Here is a 19,815-nt window from a genome sequence, read left to right as displayed (position 1 = left end):
CAAGCAAGAAAGGTTGACTACATGCATGTGACCATAGTTATGACTTTCGGCCATGATTGCGATATCTAGACCTCAATCCCAACACGAGTCATTCAGTCGATCAACAACAATAGAAAGACAATCGTGGTCTTCAGAAGTCCAGGAAGATTTTGTAATAATATCTTGAAACTCCATGGACAAGTCCTGATACTCAGCTGCCCTAGCTTCTGCGGCAGTCGCGGGCTCGTCTTCATATATGAACCATCCTGACAATGGTTCGACTACATTGCGAGGCGGCTCACTAGTGAATTCAGCCTGGCCCGTCGTGTCCGCTCCATTCGGTGTAGAATCGGGCTCTTCGAAGCTACCACCAATTGTATCGTGAAGACGGGGAGAGTTGTGTGGACTAGCCAGTATACCCACGGACCCAGCCACCATGGTTGCTTCGTATTCATGTTCATTATCATGGACAAGAACGGGGACGAAAGCATGACAGATTGAGAGCTTGTGGAGCTCTATGTAAAGGTAGGCAACATCGTCCATAAGAGGCTCCTTTTCCTGCACGTTGGCTTTGCCTTGTTCGTTCCAGAAGCTGAATGCCGTCAGCCACCCCGTGATGTACTTTGTGCCACTAGATAGCTCCTGGCGGTGGGCTATGGTGTTCCAGAATCGAATCACTTGAGGGCTGGTAGGGGCGTCAAATGTCATGATCATTCGCTTCAGTATGGGCCGGAGCAGCTTGGCAAATAGAGCGGGCTCTTGTCCCATCAAATCGAGCTTGTCGAGTCGCCTGTAGATATTCTCCCAGTCTGCCTTTTCTCCAAACAGTGTCACCGAGGGCAATCCGCAGTCGAGAGTCACGGGATAGTGGGGATGACTTTTCGGTACGCCCATGAACAGAATCGACCCGACGATGGAGTCCTCTGCTTTGGTGGTGGTGAATGCTGGCATCAACCAGTCTCGGAGTTCAGGGTCCTTGACATTTTTGGCCATCATGTCGGCCACGAGAGTTGCCAAGTACCCAGACTCGAGAGAGCCGAGCTCAACTTCCAGATGCTTCTGGCCTTGGTGCTCGCCAAGGAAGTCTCGAAGCTCCTCGGGATGCGCATTGATAAAGAAGCCAATTTGGGCGATAATGGCAAACCATACATCTTCGGGTCGGATGCGCAGATGGTGATGTTTGCTGTAAGCGTGGTATGCTGCCCAGACAAAGCTGTTACTGGAGGCGAAGACATGCTCGTCTTGGAGTTGGCTCTTGGTGAATGAGGTCTGGATGATCCCTTGGCTTCGCCGGAAATGCTTTGAACAAGATCCGTAGAAGAGTTCCTCCACAGTGGTCGCTCGTAAATCCCCGCCAAATCCGTCGAATTCCTCGGCGGGGTGGTCGACAATGTTGATCGAGACGGGCATGGTCGCTCGCAAGGAAGAGAATACACCGCCAGGTCTATGATAAAATCTTCCACACTTCTAGCTTGTGAAGTAGGGTTCCCTTCCGAGCATCTTTCACCTGAGGCAATTTTAAGGGGTACATAAATGCCGTGTGGTGACGAATATCTGGGCTGATTCTACCCAAGTACGAAAGAGGGGTGCTGAAGAGCCATCTAAATGCCCGGACAGGTGATCTGCAGCAGATATTATCTACATCAGTGCGAGAATATCATCAAGAATTCTGGAAACCGCCTTTATTTATATCGGGTGGCCGCCGCTGCCTGGTGAATGTGGATATTGTTTAACTGCTAGGCACCGCACTAGGTACTACCTAATTTCCGCCCTCTTCTGCTGTTTTTAACACTTTTCCGTACCGTACCTTATCGTAGCTACACTTTGCCCAAGTAGATTGAGAGATCACCCTTAGATCACCACTCTCGGGGCTCTCAGCTAGGAAAAACACACTCATTTACTCCATTCTGACTTGCCGTTGTTTCCACGTGTACCAGCACAAAACTAAAGGCCTCTGGCCTTACAGATGTAGATGTGGATATAGTGGATGCTCTGGTACTGTGCCGCAATCCATACCTAGTAGTCATTGGGCTAATGCCAATGGGGCACATGAGGACATATTTGAACGACTCCTTGGCTGCAGTTGGGTAAATCAAGCATATGGGGCCTCTTGTAATTATGAACATTGTGAACGCGAGATGCCGTTGGAGAATAGTTGATTGCGGACGATACTGAAAACACTAGGCTTCACATCTAAAACAGCAGGCGGCAATACTCACATTCGCCTGCTGCCGCAAATATCTGCATAACCTGCGAGGATGTCGAGATCCGAAAAGTTCTGATGACTGGCCATGAACGAACCATAGCGTCGACTATCTGGCTCGCTGCCAAGCTGTGACTTGTGTGATGAAAGCCAACGCCGGTCATTTCATCGTCGAATGTAACGATACTACCCAAACGTTTCTGCTTCCGCCATTCTGAAGTGGTGTCCAAGGAATTGAAGACCACGACCATGGCCAAAGAGCTATTTAGTAGATGGCTCATACTTAGAGCGATTGGCAGCCAGGCTTCATATTGATGTTCTATAGGATAAGAGCTTCGGTATCCTTGGTCTGGTACTCCGTCCCTTGACGTTGTCTCTCTCACGCACAAAAAGAGATGACTAACCGTGAAGAACTGGCTCAGAATGAATCATCACTACTTGTTAATTTTTTCATGTATATATTTCTGCTGGTACCTCAGCAGTTGTTTCAAGTCTTGGGGATTCACCTCTTCTTCTCCCTGATGATACCCAAGCAAATCATCAAGAGCGTGACGTTGATGTTCGGACGCTTGATGCCGTAAGGTCAGAGACCTGCTGGTAAGTACACAGTACACGTAGAAGTAACGGGAAAAACAAATGGTAGAAAGTGAACGGGTGTATTACCGAGCCATGTAGCCACGAGAGTGGTAATTCTTTTGTAGGATCTCTGAATCTACGGTTGGCAAGTGAAGCTACGAAAGTGTGGTATAGAGAAGAAGGCGGAAAAGCCGTTGTGGCTGCGGGATATGTTTGTACTAGTACCTAGCGCAGTGCCCAGCACCTGACAGATCTGCTGTCAATCTGTTGTAACTTGTGATGCTCATTCGTGGTGCACCGTGTTGAGATGAACGAGGTTATGGTAAGTGAAGTGATTGATTAGTTGGTTGAGTACCTGTACGTATCTATGGGAGTAGAGAAAGGTATATGTATGTAGTCTATAGTGGAGCATGAAGCCCGAAATGAAGGAGGCTGGGCTACTATTTCAACACACCGGGTATCGTTGTAAAAAGAAAAACCCTGAAACTTTTCTCAAGTTTCCTGAAAACCATTCCTGAAAACCATTCCTCAAAACCATTCCTGAAAACCATTCCTCAAAACCATTCCTGAAAATGCCAGCCTCTTTGTGAAACCATTCCTTGCTCTTTTGTGTTTTTATCGTCAATGCTTCGTTGTTTTCTTTTCGTCATGGCCATTGCTTTATTGTCAAATCATTGCTTATGTCCTCGGAATGCGAAGGCTTGCGTTATATTGTTATTTCCGGTATTACGGAACATGCCTTGGTTCGTGTGAGGAGAAGGTAGCTTAAATCCCTGGTTGGCCAATTACCTGCATCATGGTGTTATATTCGGCAACCGTGCACGACAAGTTGCTGCCATTGGTGTGCTCTGGCTCCCAGCTTTTCATGCACAGAAACAGCTTGACCATGCCTTGCATGGTCGGGGCCAAAAGTAGTGGGGAAAGGGAACTGCGCCGACGAGGCACCGTATCCAGTTGCCTCCATGTGACCAAAGTGGGGGAAGGCAACCCATCCAAAACCTTGATGGTCTTGGAGGAGTCTCTGCAAAGGAGGGGCGGACTCAGTTGAGTCCGGTTGTCATTATCCTCATGTGCAGACAGCGCACTTGAGCCCGCAGGTTTGCCGTCGTATTGTCATTGGTGTTGGTGGTTTAGCATCTAAGAGACAAGCGAATGTTAATGGGTGCCTTCAAATCATAATGGGAATATATGGAGTTTCCGTCTTACCTTGACAAAAGATGCGACGGAAGTATGGTTCTTTCCTAAAAGGGACTTTCGTCCGATGTGAACACCTTGAAGTACAAAGTCAGCTTGGAACGAAAGTTTGGTGGAACACCATATAAGGCTTTGCCATGTATGATGAAAATGAATCAATTCTTAGACATACCGTTCTATCGATGATGTCGACATACAGCTCAGGCAGCATTGCACAGTGGATATCAGAATGTGTGCCTCTTTTTTTTTTTTTTTGGTGGAAACAAAAGGTGACAGACTAGGCCGTCAGCGGTGTTGAACAAAGCCCCCGGAGGCCGCCTCGGTGGTTGTGGAGACGAATGTGGACTCTAATGACAAGTGAGCGAGATGAATCAAGAGGGAGAAGCTCAAGGAGATAATAGCTACTACTTACTCAGGTCCGCAGCTGGTGATGGTGATCATGGAAGTTGAGGTGATGGTCGACGTGATTTGTGTGCCGGGAGTCTCGGCGGAACCAGTGGGAGATGATCCCGACTCTGTACCAGGGGGATAGCTAGCGACGGGTGTCGACGATTCGACGACCTGAGGTGACCGACTGACGGTGTTGCTGTGTGGTGTGTGTTGTATGGGTTGTATGTTTGGGGAATTTTTTTTTTTCAAGTTTTTTTGTTATTTTGTATTTTTTAACTTTTTTTTTTTTTTTTTTTTTTTGATGTGCACAGTAGATGGTGAATGTATGTGAACGTGGATGAAAGGCTGTGACGGAGGGTGGGATGTCTGGTGGGAAGAAGAAGAAAAAAGGTCGGCGAAATTGGGGATCAAAGGGACAGATTTATAGTAGAAAAATATCACGAGAATCCGGACTACTGATTGTGCGCGGTGGCGGCGGGCACGCTGGGCAGTGAGTGGGTCACGGCCGTTTGCAGACCTTCACTGGCCCGAGGCCCCCACTGCCCGGCGTCGATTGTCGTGCCCGCCAGCGTTAGAGCGGTGAGCAATTCTGCCGGCGCCTTCTCGCTTTCTATGGGAAGTGATTGAACGATCATTGTTAGACGCCCAGGAGAAACATGGACAATCTAGCATATAGCCATCTGCACTGATTATGGTTACAATCGGACGGAAGTCACACCATCGTGACCGGACAGAAGTTTATGGTCACACTTCAACGAAATGTATATAACGACGCCGGAGGTGCATTACTACGACTGGACGAAAGTTTATGGTTGCCATCTGAGGGAAGGGACATGAACGCATGGAACAGAAATCACATCATTACGTCGGCGCGGAAGTTTATGGTAAATGTTGGACATGAGTTTATATAAGCACAATTGAACGGAATAGATATTATTACGATTGAGCAAAGGTACATTATTACCATCGGACGGAAGTTACATAATATTACCACTATCGGACGGACGTTCATGGTGACCACGGGACGGAAGGTACCTCAGCACACCGGAAAGACGGTATTTCATCATGACTGGACACACGGTACATTGCAATTGCGCAGGAGTTTTGTGATGACAGACGACAGTTCTGGTTGGTGACCCTGCTTTGCACTTTTGTTGAATTCCATGATTATCGCTTGTAGCTACTACAGATCTATGACGATGCCTTCTTGCTCTTCTTCTTGTCCTTTTTGCTCACTTCGGCCTTTTCTGTCTTTGAAGACTTGTCAGCCTTCTCTGTCTTGGCAGCCTTGGGGGACTTGTCTGCCTTTTCCGTCTTCGCAGCCTTTGGCGACTTCTCAGCCTTTGGCGACTTCTCAGCCTTCTCCACCTTGTCAGACTTGGGTGACTTGGGAGATTTGGGCGACTTTTCAGTCTTCTCGGCCTTGGTCTCCTTGATCTCCTTGGCCTCCTTGGTGCCATTCGTCTCAGTCTTGCCCTTGTTCAGAGCCTTTGGGTCCAGACCTCTCCTCCTCATGGCATTGCGCTTGGCTCTCTCCATGTAATCGGCATCCTCATCGTCATCGAAGCCACCAAAGTCGTCCTTCTCGGCACCAATCGTATCCTCATCAGCAGCAATAGGTGTCTTGTCAATGATCTCTTCCTCGACGTCCTTCTTCTCCATTGGCACCTTCTCGCGGCCAGCACTTCCAGCAGGCGAGGGGGCAAACTTGTGGAACTTGGCGACAAAGAAACCGTCAACATTGTAGGTGTGGGGGTAGTATCGTCGGGTGAGGTTCAGCGACGAGTCAAAGTGCTTGCCACCGTAGCTTGTGAAACCCTCCTTACCGAACGGAAGCTCAGTGTCAACGAGCTTTACGTTGGGGCGCCTGCTCAGGACGTAGTTGACAACCTGCTCATTCTCCTCGACTGTAACGGAACATGTAGAGCTGTGACTAGTTAGTACAAGGTGCTTTGAAATAGTGCCGAGGACAACTTACTAAACAAGGTAACCACCAGTCTTGCTGGCGTGGTTCACACTGTCAATGGCAGCTAGGAGCAGCTGCTTTTGTGTATGAGGCAGAACCATAAAGTCCTTTTCTGTCTTGTTCATCTTGACCGAAGCATCCTTGGCAATAACACCAGTACCCGAGCAAGGAGCATCAAGCAAGACTCTGTCGAAGCCACCAATCACCCTTGGGAAGTCTCTGGCATCGTAGTTGCATACCACAACATTGCGGGCGCCGAGACGGTGAATGTTTCCAATCAAACCCTTGGAACGAGCCTTGGAAGGATCGTTGGCAAAGATGCAACCCTTGTTCTTCATCATGGCAGCCATGTGTGTCGTCTTTCCACCGGGAGCAGCGGCCATATCGAGAACGCGCTCGCCTTCTTGAGGACCCAGGGCCATGACGGGCAGGAATGAACTGGCGGCCTGCAGAATGTAGTGACCGGCGAGATACTCGGGAGTTGCACCCTGTTTTCATTGTCAGTTGAATGCGCATTGCAATTTCAGTGGGCAACGTTGACTTACCAATGGCACGTTGCTCTCGAAAATTTGCAGTCCAACCTTGGACCACTTGCCTACAGGCTCCAGCACAACACCTCTGTTGATCAGAGCCTGGGCTAGATCTCTCCTGTGGGTTCTCAGAGTGTTTGTTCTGATGACAATAGGTCTTGCGCTCTCGTTGGCCTCGAAAAAGGCAAAAGCCTCTTGTGGTGTAAAAAGGTTGTAAAGCTTCTCTGCCAGGTACTCGGAGTAGCCATAGTATGCGCAAATGTCCTTGAGCAGCTGAGCTGTGTACTCGGCTCTGCTTCTGCCCTCCTCGGCCAGCTTGGCAAAGTCACCCAGAACACGTATCGTATCCGTGATGCGCGTTCTGAGAAGCTGCAGATCCGGCGCAAGCAGCCCCTTGGTCTTGGCAGCCAAACCATCCTCTTCGTCATCGTCCAAGATATGCGGCTTGTCCTCGACAATGTTTGTCTGCATGGCAGCCTCCTCGAGTTCAGCCTGGGCATCGGCCTCCTCTTGCGCAATCTTCTCGTCGAGCTTCCTCGACAGACCAGCAATGTTGGCAGCCGTCAGCTGCTCCTCGGCGTCGGAGTCGTCCTCATCTTCAGAAAACATGGCCTTTTGCTGGCCGGCATCGTCAGAGTCGTAGACCGAGTCGTCCGAGTCCAAGAAGTCGTCCTTCAAACCTTCAGCGCCTTCAAGGTCAGAGAACTCGTCCATGTCCATGTCAGAGTCGCCGAATCCGTCTCCCAGGCCATCGCTAATGTCGTCCTCGTCCTCGGGTACCGGAGCGGCCTTCTTGCCCTTCTTTCCGTTCGCTTTCGGCGCAGGGGCGGCAGCCTTCTTGCCATTGACGGCGCCATTGGACTTGGCAGCCTTCTTGTTGCTCTTGGGCTCCTCGTCCTTGGCGGCCTTGCGCTTCTTGTTGTTTCGGGGTTCGGCCGGTACATCGTCGACGGGCAGACCGGCCTTGCGCTTGAGCTTTGCGTAATGCGCTTCCGACAGGGGCTCAGGAGGACCCTGCTTCTTCATGCGACGTCCGACACCCATCTTGAACTATATTCCAGAAAGAGAAACGCAAAAATTGGGTATCTGTCTTGAAGAAAAAGAAAGACGGGAAGGACTGGAGGAGAGGCGCTTCGGCTCCAAAACTATTGGCAACCCACTTGCTCCCAGAACTTTTTTCCTCGATAAATTCTTATCTTATCTTAGCGCACCCCACCGAGCGACCATAAACTTGAACCTTTGGTACCTCGTGGCTTAAACTTCCAGAGCTCAAGCCACATTTTCAGTTCCAGGTACATCCCACTATCGTGGCGCGTGCGATCCTGACCTCACTCCGCCCGCCTACCCACTGCCAACGGTACGCCCGCTCTCAGTACAGCTATCTTGGACCTGTCCCCGTTTCCGTGATCATCTTTATGGCAGACGGTAGAACCGACGACAACTCCGACATACCGACCCTCTACTCCTCGTACCCTTACCAACACTACACACCTCGCCAGCTCGCCAACATGGCCGAAGTAGCCTTTGCCAAGCAATTCCTGGCGGCGCTGGACCCTCGCCCTGTCAGGATCTCGCCGGATCATGTGCAGGACCCCAGGGAATATCCTCCCAGAACCGCCGTACGTCTCCTCCGACAGCTGCAATCGAACATGTTACACCTGTGATGCAGACGAGTTACTTATGAGCATAAAAACTGACCACGAACACAGTATATCCTGGCCCGCGCACCCCGCCAAATGTCCAAGCCCAGCTCGACAGCCTCCCGATCTGCACCTGGCTCCGAGCGATCAGTGACCGTCACACTCAAGTCGCTTCGCAACCCACCTCTCGACATCAAGCTTACTTCGCAGCCGCTCAACACATCGGTGCTGGATCTGAAGCAGAAAGTTGCCGATGAGACGAGCGTACCGCTGGACAAGATCAAGCTGCTGTACAAGAAGAAGCCCGTGGTCGATTCCAAGGTGCTCAAGGAGCTCTTGGGTGAGGACGAGAGTACAACTGTCGAATTTGGCGTCATGGTGTTGGGCGGTGCTGCGGCTGCCGTCAAGAAGGATGCGCCCGCCAGCACAGATGTTGCCCAAGGCACGAGCGGTACAGCGACAGTCGAGACAGCCGAGTTCTGGGACGACTTGAAGGGCTTCTTGTTGCAGAGAATACGGGACGAGAAAGAGGCGTCGGAACTGTTTGAAACATTCCAGACGGCATACAAGAGTAAAAAATAATAATGCATAGTCAAGATAGATTCGGATATAGTTGGTCACAGCAGTTGAAAGCGCTTGCATATGATACCAAAGAGGAATTGATCAATGCCCATCAAGGGCCAAACGGAATGCTCTACGATTCAGAACCAAGGTTTTTTGCTTGCTTTAATGTATAACACGCCGAATATCCTCTAAGTAGCCGGCCAACATCAACTCCGGGAAAAATCAAGTCAGATCTCTGCAGCAAAGAAGGACCAATGTTATCCTCCCCGTGTTCTCCGTAAGCGAACTGACAAGAGTCATCTGGAGAGGAGTCCCGTCCACCATGCTTCCCCAATAATTTGGTTTCGTGATCGTCATATCCCATCCGTTGCTCCTTGGGGAGCCGAATCCGGGTTTCGCATTACTTCCACAATTTGAGTTGTTGTTGATAACTTAGGCAAGACCCTTGCTGACGGTCTTCAGGACGGTGTCGTATTCAATGTCATCTTGGTCGTTGGCCTGGATCTCGGTGGCAATGCCGTTCAGAGCACGCTTGAGCGCATCCTTGGAGGAGGCGTACACCATCTTGGCCTAGAAAAGGAGTTAGAAAGAATTCGGCATGCGTAATCGCGAGTGGTTTATCATACCATGACACCAGCATCATCGGGCGACCAGGCAATGAAGGTGATCTTGTTTCTAGAAGGATATCAGTATTCATGTTGCATTTTCGCGGGCCTTCTTCGTTTTATGCACTTACCGCGAACCCTCACCGGAAGCAAGCTGGTACTCGAAGTCGTAGACGGCGTAGCGGGGACCCTTGCCAACAGCGCCCTGCAATTATATCAGCGTCCTCTGTTCTTCCTCGGACATAGGTCGCAATATGGTATCAAGGACATACGGTCTTGCTGACGTGCTGGGCGTTGACGAGCTTCTCGCGGAAGACCTCCCAGTCACCATCGGTAGAGGCCTCTTCGACGACGATCTCACGGTTGTTGTCGGACAGCTTGAAGATGATGAACTTGGACTTCTTGGCCAACTTCAAGTCGTTGAATGCGTTTATGCATTCCTGAGAAACGGAGGCTCTGCAAAGCGAAGGTTAGTATCGTGGGCCATCGATTCGTGCGGCGCGTGCGTGATCAAGTGTTGTTGTTGTTATTGTCTCTAGACTTCTTCAACCGCTGAGACAGCTGTAGCGGAAAAGGAGACGGGGTGGATCATGCGATAGGGGACGATGCGTGATTTGGGAGCGACGAGAGTACGAACCCTGACTGAGACTATAGACATGGCAAAGTTAGTATTTTGGCCCCGACTTGAGAGCTTCTGCGTGCTGGCTTACCATTGTGGTGATGTGGTTTTAGGTCGCGAAAATGACGATTGGGTCAAGAGCTGCAAGCAGATACGGTCAGCGGGGTAGTCGGGTCGACGTAGGCAACGAGAGACAAGAGTATTGCGGGTTAGGCACAAGGGAATAGTATTTATGCGTAGGAGTGGCAAGGACTGAGAATGGGTCTGACACGTACACGGGAAGTGAAGATTTTATCTTGTTGCCTTTGGGGGTAGAATTGCGGTCAGAAGAAAGGGAAGAGGAAGGAGATTTGGTGGGTAGCTTTTGGTATCATTCACTCACAAGGCGGCGGGTTGGTGGTAAGGAAGTACTCTCGAGAATTGAGGGGGGGGGATGGAGGGGGAGATTCTCGGGTCCAAGGCTTTGCGCCAGCGAAAATCAACAATACGTAGCGAACAACAGGGCTCCAGCTTAATGGTGGGGTCGGGAGTACTTGGGGTGGGCCAAGTTTCCAGCTTTGTTAACTTGGAATCTCATTGATCCCACTGTCGTCGCGGGCAACACGGTAGCAACTAGGCTTGGCTACTGGCTACCGTACTGGCCGTACTGGCCGTACTGGCTGTACGGTGATCAATGCACGTGATCCATCATCTTCCATCATATTATTTTTTTCATCTCTTTTTTCCATAGGCACGTTTAATTATATACATACTCCATATGTAATGGCTCCATACGATCCGGATTGTTGGATTTTCATACGTGGTACCTGTGCTCAACAGCTGAGCTAGAATTCTAGTGCTCCATCGTACTATTTCGAAGTTCCATGTCTTTGCTAGAGCTACCTTTAGGTAGTAGCAGAATAGGTTTCCATTGCCGAAGAGTGCCAAGTTGATGCCTGAACTATAGTTTTCGATTGCCTAAGCCTCCCTTCATTACGAATAAGAGATCTGACAGGACGATCGGCTTAGTCGGACATTCGTCACAATCACATCTTCATATGCTTTGTCTCATTTGGGGTGTAGCTTCCATGGTATAGGCAGACATTAATTGACCCAAGCATGCCTCGAATCGCGCTGCCTGAACAGGTGCCCAAGCCAAAATCCAATACAATTGTTTAACGATTTTTTTATTCAATTGACTTTTCGTCATCATGTAGCACAAGTTGCTTCTAGACTATAATACATGTCTTTTGTTTTACAACGCCTGCTTGGGATATCAAGGAGTATGAAACATGGTACAGGCGTGAGTGAGGCAAAGTAGAGAGGAGAGATTACATGGCGGGAAAATGCATCCATATCATCGTAACACCATAGCCAAATGCCCCGAAGCCCCACCGGCCCGAATTTTTATGTTTTGATACAATGGGAAAAAAAGGAATAGACGCTTTGCAAGGAAGATAGAATCATGACAATTACATCATTCCAGGCATGCCGCCCATACCTCCCATACCACCCATGCCGCCAGGAGCAGGGCCCTTCTCCTCGGGAGCCTCAACAATGGCGACCTCGGTGGTACCGAGCAGAGAAGCAACACCGCTGGCGTCAACGAGACCAGTGCGGACAACCTTGAAGGGGTCAAGGATACCAGCAGAGATCATGTCAACGTACTCGCCAGTGGCGCTGTTGAAACCCTTGTTGAAGTCATTGCTGAACTCGTCAGAGAGCTTACCGACAACAACGGAACCCTCGAGACCGGCGTTCTCGACAATGGTCTTGGCAGGGCGGGTGATGGCGTTCTTAACAATGCTGACACCGAGCTGCTGGTCAAAGTTGGAGGGCTTGACGTCCTTCAGGGCGTGGACGGAGGCCTTGATCAGAGCAGTACCACCACCGGGCAGGATACCCTCCTCAACGGCGGCACGGGTGGCGTTGAGAGCATCGACGAAGCGGTCCTTCTTCTCACCGACCTCGACCTCGGAGGAGCCACCGACCTTGATGACGGCAACACCACCAGAGAGCTTAGCGAGACGCTCCTGGAGCTTCTCCTTCTCGTAGTCGGAGGTGGAGGGGTCGGCCATGACGCCACGGATCTGCTCGCAGCGCTGGGCAATGTTGTCCTTGGTGCCCTCGCCGTTCAGGATGATGGTGTCCTCCTTGGTGATGGTGATGGAACCGGTCGAACCGAGCAGGTCGGGGGTAGCCTTCTCGAGCTTGATGTCGAGCTCGTCCGTGAAGACGGTACCGTTGGTGAGGACGGCAATATCGCCAAGGATGGACTTGCGGTTGTCACCGAAGCCAGGAGCCTTGACGGCAGCAACCTGGAGCTGGCCACGGAGCTTGTTCAGGATACAGACGGCCAGAGCCTCACCGTCAATGTCCTCGGCAATGATGACAAGGGGGCGGCGCTGCTGGGTGGAGGCCTCGAGAGCGGGAATGATGTCCTGGACGGAGGAGATCTTCTTCTCGGAGAGCAGGATCAGGGGCTTCTCGAACTCAACCTTCTGGGCCTTGGCGTCGGTGATGAAGTAGGGGGAGACGAAACCACGGTCGAAGCGCATACCCTCGGTAACCTCGAGCTCGTCGTTGAGAGTCTTGCCCTCCTTGACGGTGATGACACCCTCCTTGCCGACCTTCTCCATAGCGTTGGCAATCAGGTTACCAATGTGAGTGTCGCCGTTGGCGGAGATGGTAGCGACCTGAGCAATCTCGGCGCTGGTGGTGATGTCCCGCTTGTTCTTCTGGAGGTACTCAACAACGGCCTCAACGGCAGCCTGAGTACCACGGCGCAGATCCATGGGGTTGCAGCCAGCGGCGACGTTCTTGACGGTCTCGGAGAAGATGGCGCGGGCAAGGACAGTAGCACTGGTGGTACCGTCACCGGCGGACTCGTTGGTTTTCGAGGCAACATCCTGGAGGAGTCTGGCACCGAGGTTCTCGAACTTGTCTTGTAGGCTGATGGCGCGTGCGACTGTGACACCGTCTGTTCTTCTTGTTAGGACCAACCGACGAGATATAATCATAGTAGAATTGCAACATACCCTTTGTGATCTTGGGGGAGCCGTAAGACGACTCAATGAGGACATTTCGGCCCTTGGGTCCCAGGGTGGTGGCAACAGCCTTTGCGAGGGTCTCGACACCAGCGAGCAGGGCAGCACGGCCCTCAACACCGAACTTCAGCTCCTGTGAACGGGCAAGTCAGCATTTTGTGTATTGAAATACGTTGAAAAAACTGCTGTGCAGCTCATTCGGGACTCACCTTGTGCGCAAATCGCAGCTGCTGGGACAGACCTGCACCGGGCCGGTACTTGGCGGCAGCAGCAGCCGAGTTGAGGACCGAAGTCCGGGATCGGGAGGACAGAGCACGCTGCATTGTGATGTGATTACAATGTAATATACAGGAAGAAGAAGAAAAGTGACAACGGAAGAGGAGGAACAGAACTTTCGCAGAGGTTGAGGAGAGAAAGAGGCGAAGCTCTAGATGGATGTTGGTTGGGAGAGACGGGAAAAAAAAGACGTTGGCGAGCCTGGGGAAAGCTTCAAAAAATTTCCATGCGTCCTCTCGTCGAGATGCACGGAGCGCATCGCTCAAGAGCCGAGGTAATGCGCGCTAGGCCAAACTCAGCATCGCGTCCTGGTCGGCTTAGTGGTCATAGAAAATCGTGGAACTTCAACACGGGTCCAGACTTATTTTTGCGGAAAAGACCGTCTTTGATTGGATATTTCGTGTTCATTGAACGTGTTTACTGTGGATGCTGTCCTTGACTCCATGTTTTGCCGAGCACGATATAATCATTCGGAAGGTTTCGCACATTTCAGCAGCAAACACATTGCTTCGGGAAAGCATTGCTGTGGAAGTTTCTATCTTTCCACGAGCACCACAACTACCTTAATGTAAGCTGGGTGTGGAGCTGGACAGCGAGCCAACCCCTGAGCTGTCGCGCTACAGCTCAAAACGTTCCGAGTGCAAAATAGTTCGCGCGGGTGTCTACCATTCAAGGCTTGTTAGCGTACACAGTATTACGAAGCAGATGGGGAAGCCGGAGTCATGAGCACCACGAATGGATCGAGTCGCCGGCGTACTGTGGGGATCTACTCGGGAGCATGGCTCGTGGATGGCAGGAATTGAGGTTCGCAATCAAGTTTCGATCCCTCTCAAACGGTGTCAATATCGGCCAGCGATATTAACTTACCGGCAGTCTGTCATTGAGTTTATACATACGTTGTATGATGTTCCTACATGATGCCAAATCAGCAAAGAAAACTATATACTGTGTACATACGGAGATTATACCCGGAATCAACGCATACTCAATCAATGCAATGTCAATTCGACAAGTTTTTCTTTCCTTATTTATGTTTATCTGTGCTGGCCTTACCACAATGGCGTGAGCTCATCAGCCATGCAGCAGGGCAATGGCAGCTGAGTCTTTCCTGCGACGCGAACTCCGTTGCTTTTGTGCAATTTGAACACTGACTATGTTGGCGAGGCAAACATTATCTCATTCATGCACAATACTGAAACGAAAACGTCCACTGATAATGAAATTATATGTCCGGCAGGGCTCTGTCTTAAACCTGCGCCGAGAGGACAAAGTAGCCGTCTGACCCCTTTTACCATCATCAACAAACACATGCATGTATTCGTTGACTTGAATAGCCCTTATGCAGGAACGATGTCTATAAGCTACGATGACGGTTGGTGTTGTGCTAAAACCCCACAACCTTGGAGTCGTGACATCACAGCCAAGTGCAATAGACAGCTTCCTCTTATATATTATTACCCATCTTGAGGGGCTCAAAATCTGGTTGATTCTCTTCATGAGCACAAGTCATCTTGGCTAATCAAGCAAAACCAATTGTGACGAAAAGTATTGACGACCATACATTCAAGATGTCATACGAAGGAGCAGACCTCAACCAAATGGCCAAAGATGGCACCAGAGGTACGTATTCGCCCTCCATTGCGACCTTGAGCGGGTTCTAATGATGCAAAAGTCCCCGAGGATGCCGCAAAACCAAACATTGTCCCCTCAAAGGCAGGATATCACAGAACACAGCCCACTGCTGGCGGCCTGGGTGCTGAGATGCTGAGCGAGGCCGCTGACAACCCCGTCTCTGACGAAAAGAGGATGGGCAAGCATGGTCCCGGTGTTGGTGAGGTCATTACTGGCACTGGTGATGCTATGCCGTCCATGGCTTCGACCAAGCATACTGGTCATGGTGGAAAGGAGCGACAGTGAACGTCGTTCGAATTAAGTCCTTACCAAGAGCTTGGAGTTCAACCAAAATGGAGCTCGTGGTAATCAAAAGCAACATGAATACAGCAATAATATAGCCAACATAACCAAGCACACTGACTCTCTCCATCCCACATGTCCCTGGCTTTGCCGCCATACAAGGATTACTTGCAAGTGCTGCCGTAGATAATAGTCGACATTTCTAAACTTGATGAAGTGCTGTGAAGATGACCAACAGATGACATGCAGCGATACAATGCCGTGGCAATCTCTTCCAATCCTTTCTCGATCAAGGCAGGCCACATGTCTCGACTGAAAGTCAAAAGTCGGATCGCAAACTACATACCATCTCAGCAATGAGTCAACCATGTCCTCGCTCGAAACCACCGAACTTTGCATTCAACTAGTACAACCGATATCATAGACAGCTCTCCGTCGTAGTGCGTGTCCTTGGAATGTAGTTTGGGATCAATGTGTTGCTCTCTACGCTGCATTATAGTTCCATGAGTACGAGTCTCGCCACGACCGTCCATACCTAAGCTCCTTCAACTCTTCCACGTGTCCAGTATAGTCACACAAATCCTATGGATGGCTACCACGATCGTAGTTGCCCTCACGAAGCAGCGGCTGTAAGTCATGTTCCAGCCGCTAGTCATCCATCAAGTCCGCGACACTGATACAACTGACATGTTCACATATCATCATGACGCACCAACCCACTGCACTAGCTGAACAAAATGTGAAGCTCCACACTAGGAACTAGCCTAATAGTGGTTATATGGTACGGCGCAATACATCATAGTCACATATAATCACTCTTGAATCTCGGGACTACCTGGTATCTTGAATATAAACGTGCTCGAGTTCCATACATAATTAATTACTTAGAAATCACTTGGAAAGCTGAGAGTTGCAATATTGTTGTCAGCCCCAAATGGCATCTTCACCTTTGAATTACTAACATAATGGCTTTCAGTCAGTAACTAGTCACATACTGCAAAAAGGCACACTGTCTTTTTGTTGTTTTTATCTTGGTATTTCTATCTACCCTATTATACATGATTCATGTCTTACATGATCGACTGTCCCTTTGTCCCTACTAGTACACTACTTCATACAATGGAGATAATAATAAAAATAATAATAGTAAGAAAAAGCAAGCGCAAGAGAAGGAGGAGCCGGGGGAGAAGCGGGGAAAAGGAGTGTTTATAGCTCAAAAGATTAAGCTCAATTAGTTGCTGGTACCAGAAGCACCATCCTCACCGTCCTTCTTGCCACCACCACGCTTGAAGAGACGGGAAAAGAAGCCACGCTTCTTGCCCTTCTTGGGGGACTTGGAATTCTTCTTGTCAGAACCATTGGGCTGGTTTTGAGTAGCAGCGATGGTCTGAGCAGCGACCATGAAAGAAGCCTTGGCATTGGCACCTTGAAGAGAACCGGCGAGGACCTGAGTGAGAGCGGTCTGAACAGCACCGGGAAGAATCTGCTGAACGATCTCTCGGATGAGAGCAGGGAGCATGGCAGTAACCTGCTGAAGACTGTTGAGTTGCTGTGTGAACTGGCCAACCTGATCGTTGGTTCGAGTAGCAGTGCCGTTCATGACTTGCATCAGAGTGCTGAGAGCGTTGACATGAGTACCAACAGCTCCAACGTGAGTGTTGATGGCACCAACTTGAGTGGTCAAGTTATTGAGGTTGTTTCCAAGGTTGGTGTCAAGAGTGTTGGTGACAGTGCGAAGGTTGTTATCATGAGCGTGAAGATTGTTGTCATGAGCGTGAAGGTTGTCGTTGACATCGCGCATGCGGTTGACGTTGAGGCGAAGAGGACCAGTAGCATCAAGAATTCTAGTCTCGATGACGGAGAAGACATCCTCAAGGATTGCGTCAATATTGTCAACCGCCTGGTCAGAAACGAGACCTTCTTGAGCCATGGTGTGAATGACAGCCTGAGAGATGTCACGAACAACATCAGAATGACTGATCTGGTTGTGATTGGCGAGAGCTCGCTCGACAGCGTTGGCACTAGCGGTTCTAGCAGCCTGGCGAACGATGGCGTGGAGATCTTCACCAACATCCTGATTGCGGAGAAGACCTTGAACAGTGTGGCGGACATGAGCATCATGGTTGTCATGAACGATCTGAGAGTCCCGCTCCTGGATGCGACGGACATTCTCAACGTAAAGAGTGATGTGATCTTGGCTGCCACGAACATGCTGCTCAAGAGCAAGGAGGTGCTCGAAGTCATCAATGACTGCTTGAGCATTGGTGTAAGAAGTAGTGGTGTTGGGGAATCGGGAATCAGCACGTGCAGCCTCAAGCTGTTCAGCCATGGGGAGAAGCTTCTGAGCATCATAGACAACACCATTGTTGGAACGGATACCACCACTGAGAGCAGCAAGAGGGCGAATGCGGGGGGAGTGAGCCGAGACAGGAGAAACCTGGTTGTTGTGGACGGTGTTGCGGAGAGTAGCGTACTGAACGACAGGAGTGTCCCGGACAGAAGTGGCAGTGGTGATGGATGCATCAGTGATAGCGGGGGTAGAGTGGTGCTCAGCGACAGAAGTGTTGTCAACTTGCTGAGAAGTGGAAGCAGAAGTACCAATGTCATGGTCTTCGGAGTGAACAGCCATGTTAGATCGAACAGAGCCGCCAGAAGTCTTGCGAAGATAGGTACGGGAGGTGATGCGACCAGTGTTTCTGGTGTGGCGAGAGTTGACAGACTCCGAAGAGTAGGTAGTCTTGGGCAGCTGAGCCTCCATTGTAGCGGTTGAAGCTTGGATGTTGAACTGTTGATGAAAATGTCAGAGCTTGTTGAAACAAACAAGAGTGAGGGGCAAGGAGGGGTAGTGAAGAACTCACGAATTGAGCTGTTGTTGAAAGGATTAGTGATGATCAGAAAGACTGGTAACTAGTCGATCTGATGCGAATGAAAACAACCTGTACGCGGAAGTTCTTGAAGCGAGAAGAGAAAGGTGAAGCTTGAAGAGTAGCTAGACAACCTGTAGGCGGATGTCTTTGGAGAGAAAATTACTAAGAACGACCTGTATGCGGAAGCTCTTGATGGTGTTTGATGTGAGAGAAGACAACCTGTAGTCGGAAGTCTTTCTGGAATTAGGTTGCTGAAGGCAGAAAAAATTATTAGAGGCGACGAACTGGAGAAGAGTGCAGACAGGAGAGCGACTTACCAAGATCGACCTGTAGGCGGAAGAACTTGACTGAATTATGACAACTTCTAGATGGTTGTCGGGTTTGTACAAGGTTGACAAGAGAGCTGACTTGAAGCCGAAGAACTGTTGTCGGGGTGGTGACTGAAGTCGAAAGGCTGTTTGTAGAAATGCGTGAAGCTTGAAAGCTGGTCTGGAGTTGAGAGTGGTCAGAGGAAAAGTCCCAAGAAAAAAAAAAGTTTGTTGGATTGAATGCAGATGGAGGTGCAGAAAAATTGGTTGCGCAAGTAAAAGGGTGGCCAGGAGACGGAGAGTGGGTCCAGTGTGCGTGAAGTTGTTGAAGCTGGTGATAATGGTGGGGGACAGCTTTGAGCGTGTGCAAACGCTGAAAACATGAAAATTTGCAAGTTTGAAAAATTGAGGGGCAGGGAAAAATTGTGCATTGAATTTTTTGATTTATGCCCAGAAAATGCCAGACACAAATTGTGAGGCAGTCTTGAGAACACAAGTATCTGTTTGGTTGGAGGTGATGGGAGAGATGAGTGACAACTATCAGAGAAGCATACTTTGCAGCCATGCAACTCAGATACCCGCGGGTGATAAATAAAGTATTGGGTAATAATGAATGATGGTGATGATGAGGTAGATGAGAACAACAGAAAGATGCAATGGTGATGTGTAGAAAATTGGAATGGGAGATGATGGAAAGAAAAGAGATGGACACTTTGTATTGACACGGGTTGGATGAACTTACCAGCAATGGGAATGATTGATGACAATGGATGGAATGGAAATGTAGAAGACTTGATTGTGGACTGCAGATGGATTGTGTGTGCAAGTTGGAAAATTGAATGTAGAAAAATGGGTGGATTGTTGTTGAATGGGAAGATTGTGGTGGAATGGACTGAACAATCGAAGTGGTACTTACTTGTCAATGTTGAAGCCGAAGCTAGAGTGAAGATTGTTGGAAAGGCAGATTGTTGTGTTGCGTGTGCAAGAAAGTGTGGTTGGTCTCGAAAGTGACGTGAGCGGACAATGAAGCTGGTAGAGAAACTATTGAGAGCGGGCGAGGGAGAAAGAGGGAGAAGTCAGAAAGATTCCTGAAGCTGGGCTTGGAATTTATAGCCAGGAGAAGTCTGCCGCTGGGACGAGCTGCAAGCTGCGCGCTGC

The 19,815-nt window shown here is 49.8% G+C and overlaps 8 protein-coding genes across 8 annotated transcripts; 2 read left to right on the top strand and 6 right to left on the bottom strand.

Annotated features, from left to right (window-relative positions):
- Positions 1 to 72: 72 nt before the first annotated feature.
- Positions 73 to 1,389, bottom strand: PFICI_09376 (uncharacterized protein; the record flags this gene model as incomplete). The annotated part of the gene is made up of 1 exon (XM_007837957.1): positions 73 to 1,389. The coding sequence occupies one exon, from the start codon at positions 1,387 to 1,389 to the stop codon at positions 73 to 75; it is 1,317 nt and encodes a 438-aa protein (XP_007836148.1).
- Positions 1,390 to 4,360: 2,971 nt separating this feature from the next.
- PFICI_09375 (uncharacterized protein) lies at positions 4,361 to 4,977 on the bottom strand (the record flags this gene model as incomplete). Its single annotated transcript, XM_007837956.1, has 2 exons — positions 4,361 to 4,538; positions 4,799 to 4,977. The coding sequence occupies 2 exons, from the start codon at positions 4,975 to 4,977 to the stop codon at positions 4,361 to 4,363; spliced, it is 357 nt and encodes a 118-aa protein (XP_007836147.1).
- A 556-nt stretch (positions 4,978 to 5,533) lies between these two features.
- PFICI_09374 (uncharacterized protein) lies at positions 5,534 to 7,882 on the bottom strand (the record flags this gene model as incomplete). Its single annotated transcript, XM_007837955.1, has 3 exons — positions 5,534 to 6,269; positions 6,321 to 6,796; positions 6,854 to 7,882. 3 exons carry the CDS (start codon positions 7,880 to 7,882, stop codon positions 5,534 to 5,536), a joined length of 2,241 nt encoding a protein of 746 aa, XP_007836146.1.
- A 464-nt stretch (positions 7,883 to 8,346) lies between these two features.
- On the top strand, positions 8,347 to 9,060 carry PFICI_09373 (uncharacterized protein; the record flags this gene model as incomplete). The annotated part of the gene is made up of 2 exons (XM_007837954.1): positions 8,347 to 8,457; positions 8,548 to 9,060. The coding sequence occupies 2 exons, from the start codon at positions 8,347 to 8,349 to the stop codon at positions 9,058 to 9,060; spliced, it is 624 nt and encodes a 207-aa protein (XP_007836145.1).
- A 414-nt stretch (positions 9,061 to 9,474) lies between these two features.
- On the bottom strand, positions 9,475 to 10,360 carry PFICI_09372 (Cofilin; the record flags this gene model as incomplete). The annotated part of the gene is made up of 6 exons (XM_007837953.1): positions 9,475 to 9,612; positions 9,669 to 9,717; positions 9,779 to 9,852; positions 9,920 to 10,103; positions 10,285 to 10,295; positions 10,358 to 10,360. The coding sequence occupies 6 exons, from the start codon at positions 10,358 to 10,360 to the stop codon at positions 9,475 to 9,477; spliced, it is 459 nt and encodes a 152-aa protein (XP_007836144.1).
- A 1,357-nt stretch (positions 10,361 to 11,717) lies between these two features.
- PFICI_09371 (Heat shock protein 60) lies at positions 11,718 to 13,615 on the bottom strand (the record flags this gene model as incomplete). The annotated part of the gene is made up of 3 exons (XM_007837952.1): positions 11,718 to 13,225; positions 13,284 to 13,425; positions 13,502 to 13,615. 3 exons carry the CDS (start codon positions 13,613 to 13,615, stop codon positions 11,718 to 11,720), a joined length of 1,764 nt encoding a protein of 587 aa, XP_007836143.1.
- Positions 13,616 to 15,136: 1,521 nt separating this feature from the next.
- PFICI_09370 (uncharacterized protein) lies at positions 15,137 to 15,485 on the top strand (the record flags this gene model as incomplete). Its single annotated transcript, XM_007837951.1, has 2 exons — positions 15,137 to 15,188; positions 15,241 to 15,485. 2 exons carry the CDS (start codon positions 15,137 to 15,139, stop codon positions 15,483 to 15,485), a joined length of 297 nt encoding a protein of 98 aa, XP_007836142.1.
- Positions 15,486 to 16,713: 1,228 nt separating this feature from the next.
- On the bottom strand, positions 16,714 to 18,240 carry PFICI_09369 (uncharacterized protein; the record flags this gene model as incomplete). The annotated part of the gene is made up of 1 exon (XM_007837950.1): positions 16,714 to 18,240. One exon carries the CDS (start codon positions 18,238 to 18,240, stop codon positions 16,714 to 16,716), a length of 1,527 nt encoding a protein of 508 aa, XP_007836141.1.
- Between the last annotated feature and the right edge of the window lie 1,575 nt (positions 18,241 to 19,815).

This window comes from Pestalotiopsis fici, assembly GCF_000516985.1.
Source record: "Pestalotiopsis fici W106-1 unplaced genomic scaffold PFICI_Scf_6, whole genome shotgun sequence".
Lineage (NCBI taxonomy): Eukaryota > Fungi > Ascomycota > Sordariomycetes > Amphisphaeriales > Sporocadaceae > Pestalotiopsis > Pestalotiopsis fici.
This window is presented reverse-complemented; position numbering and strand designations above follow the sequence as displayed.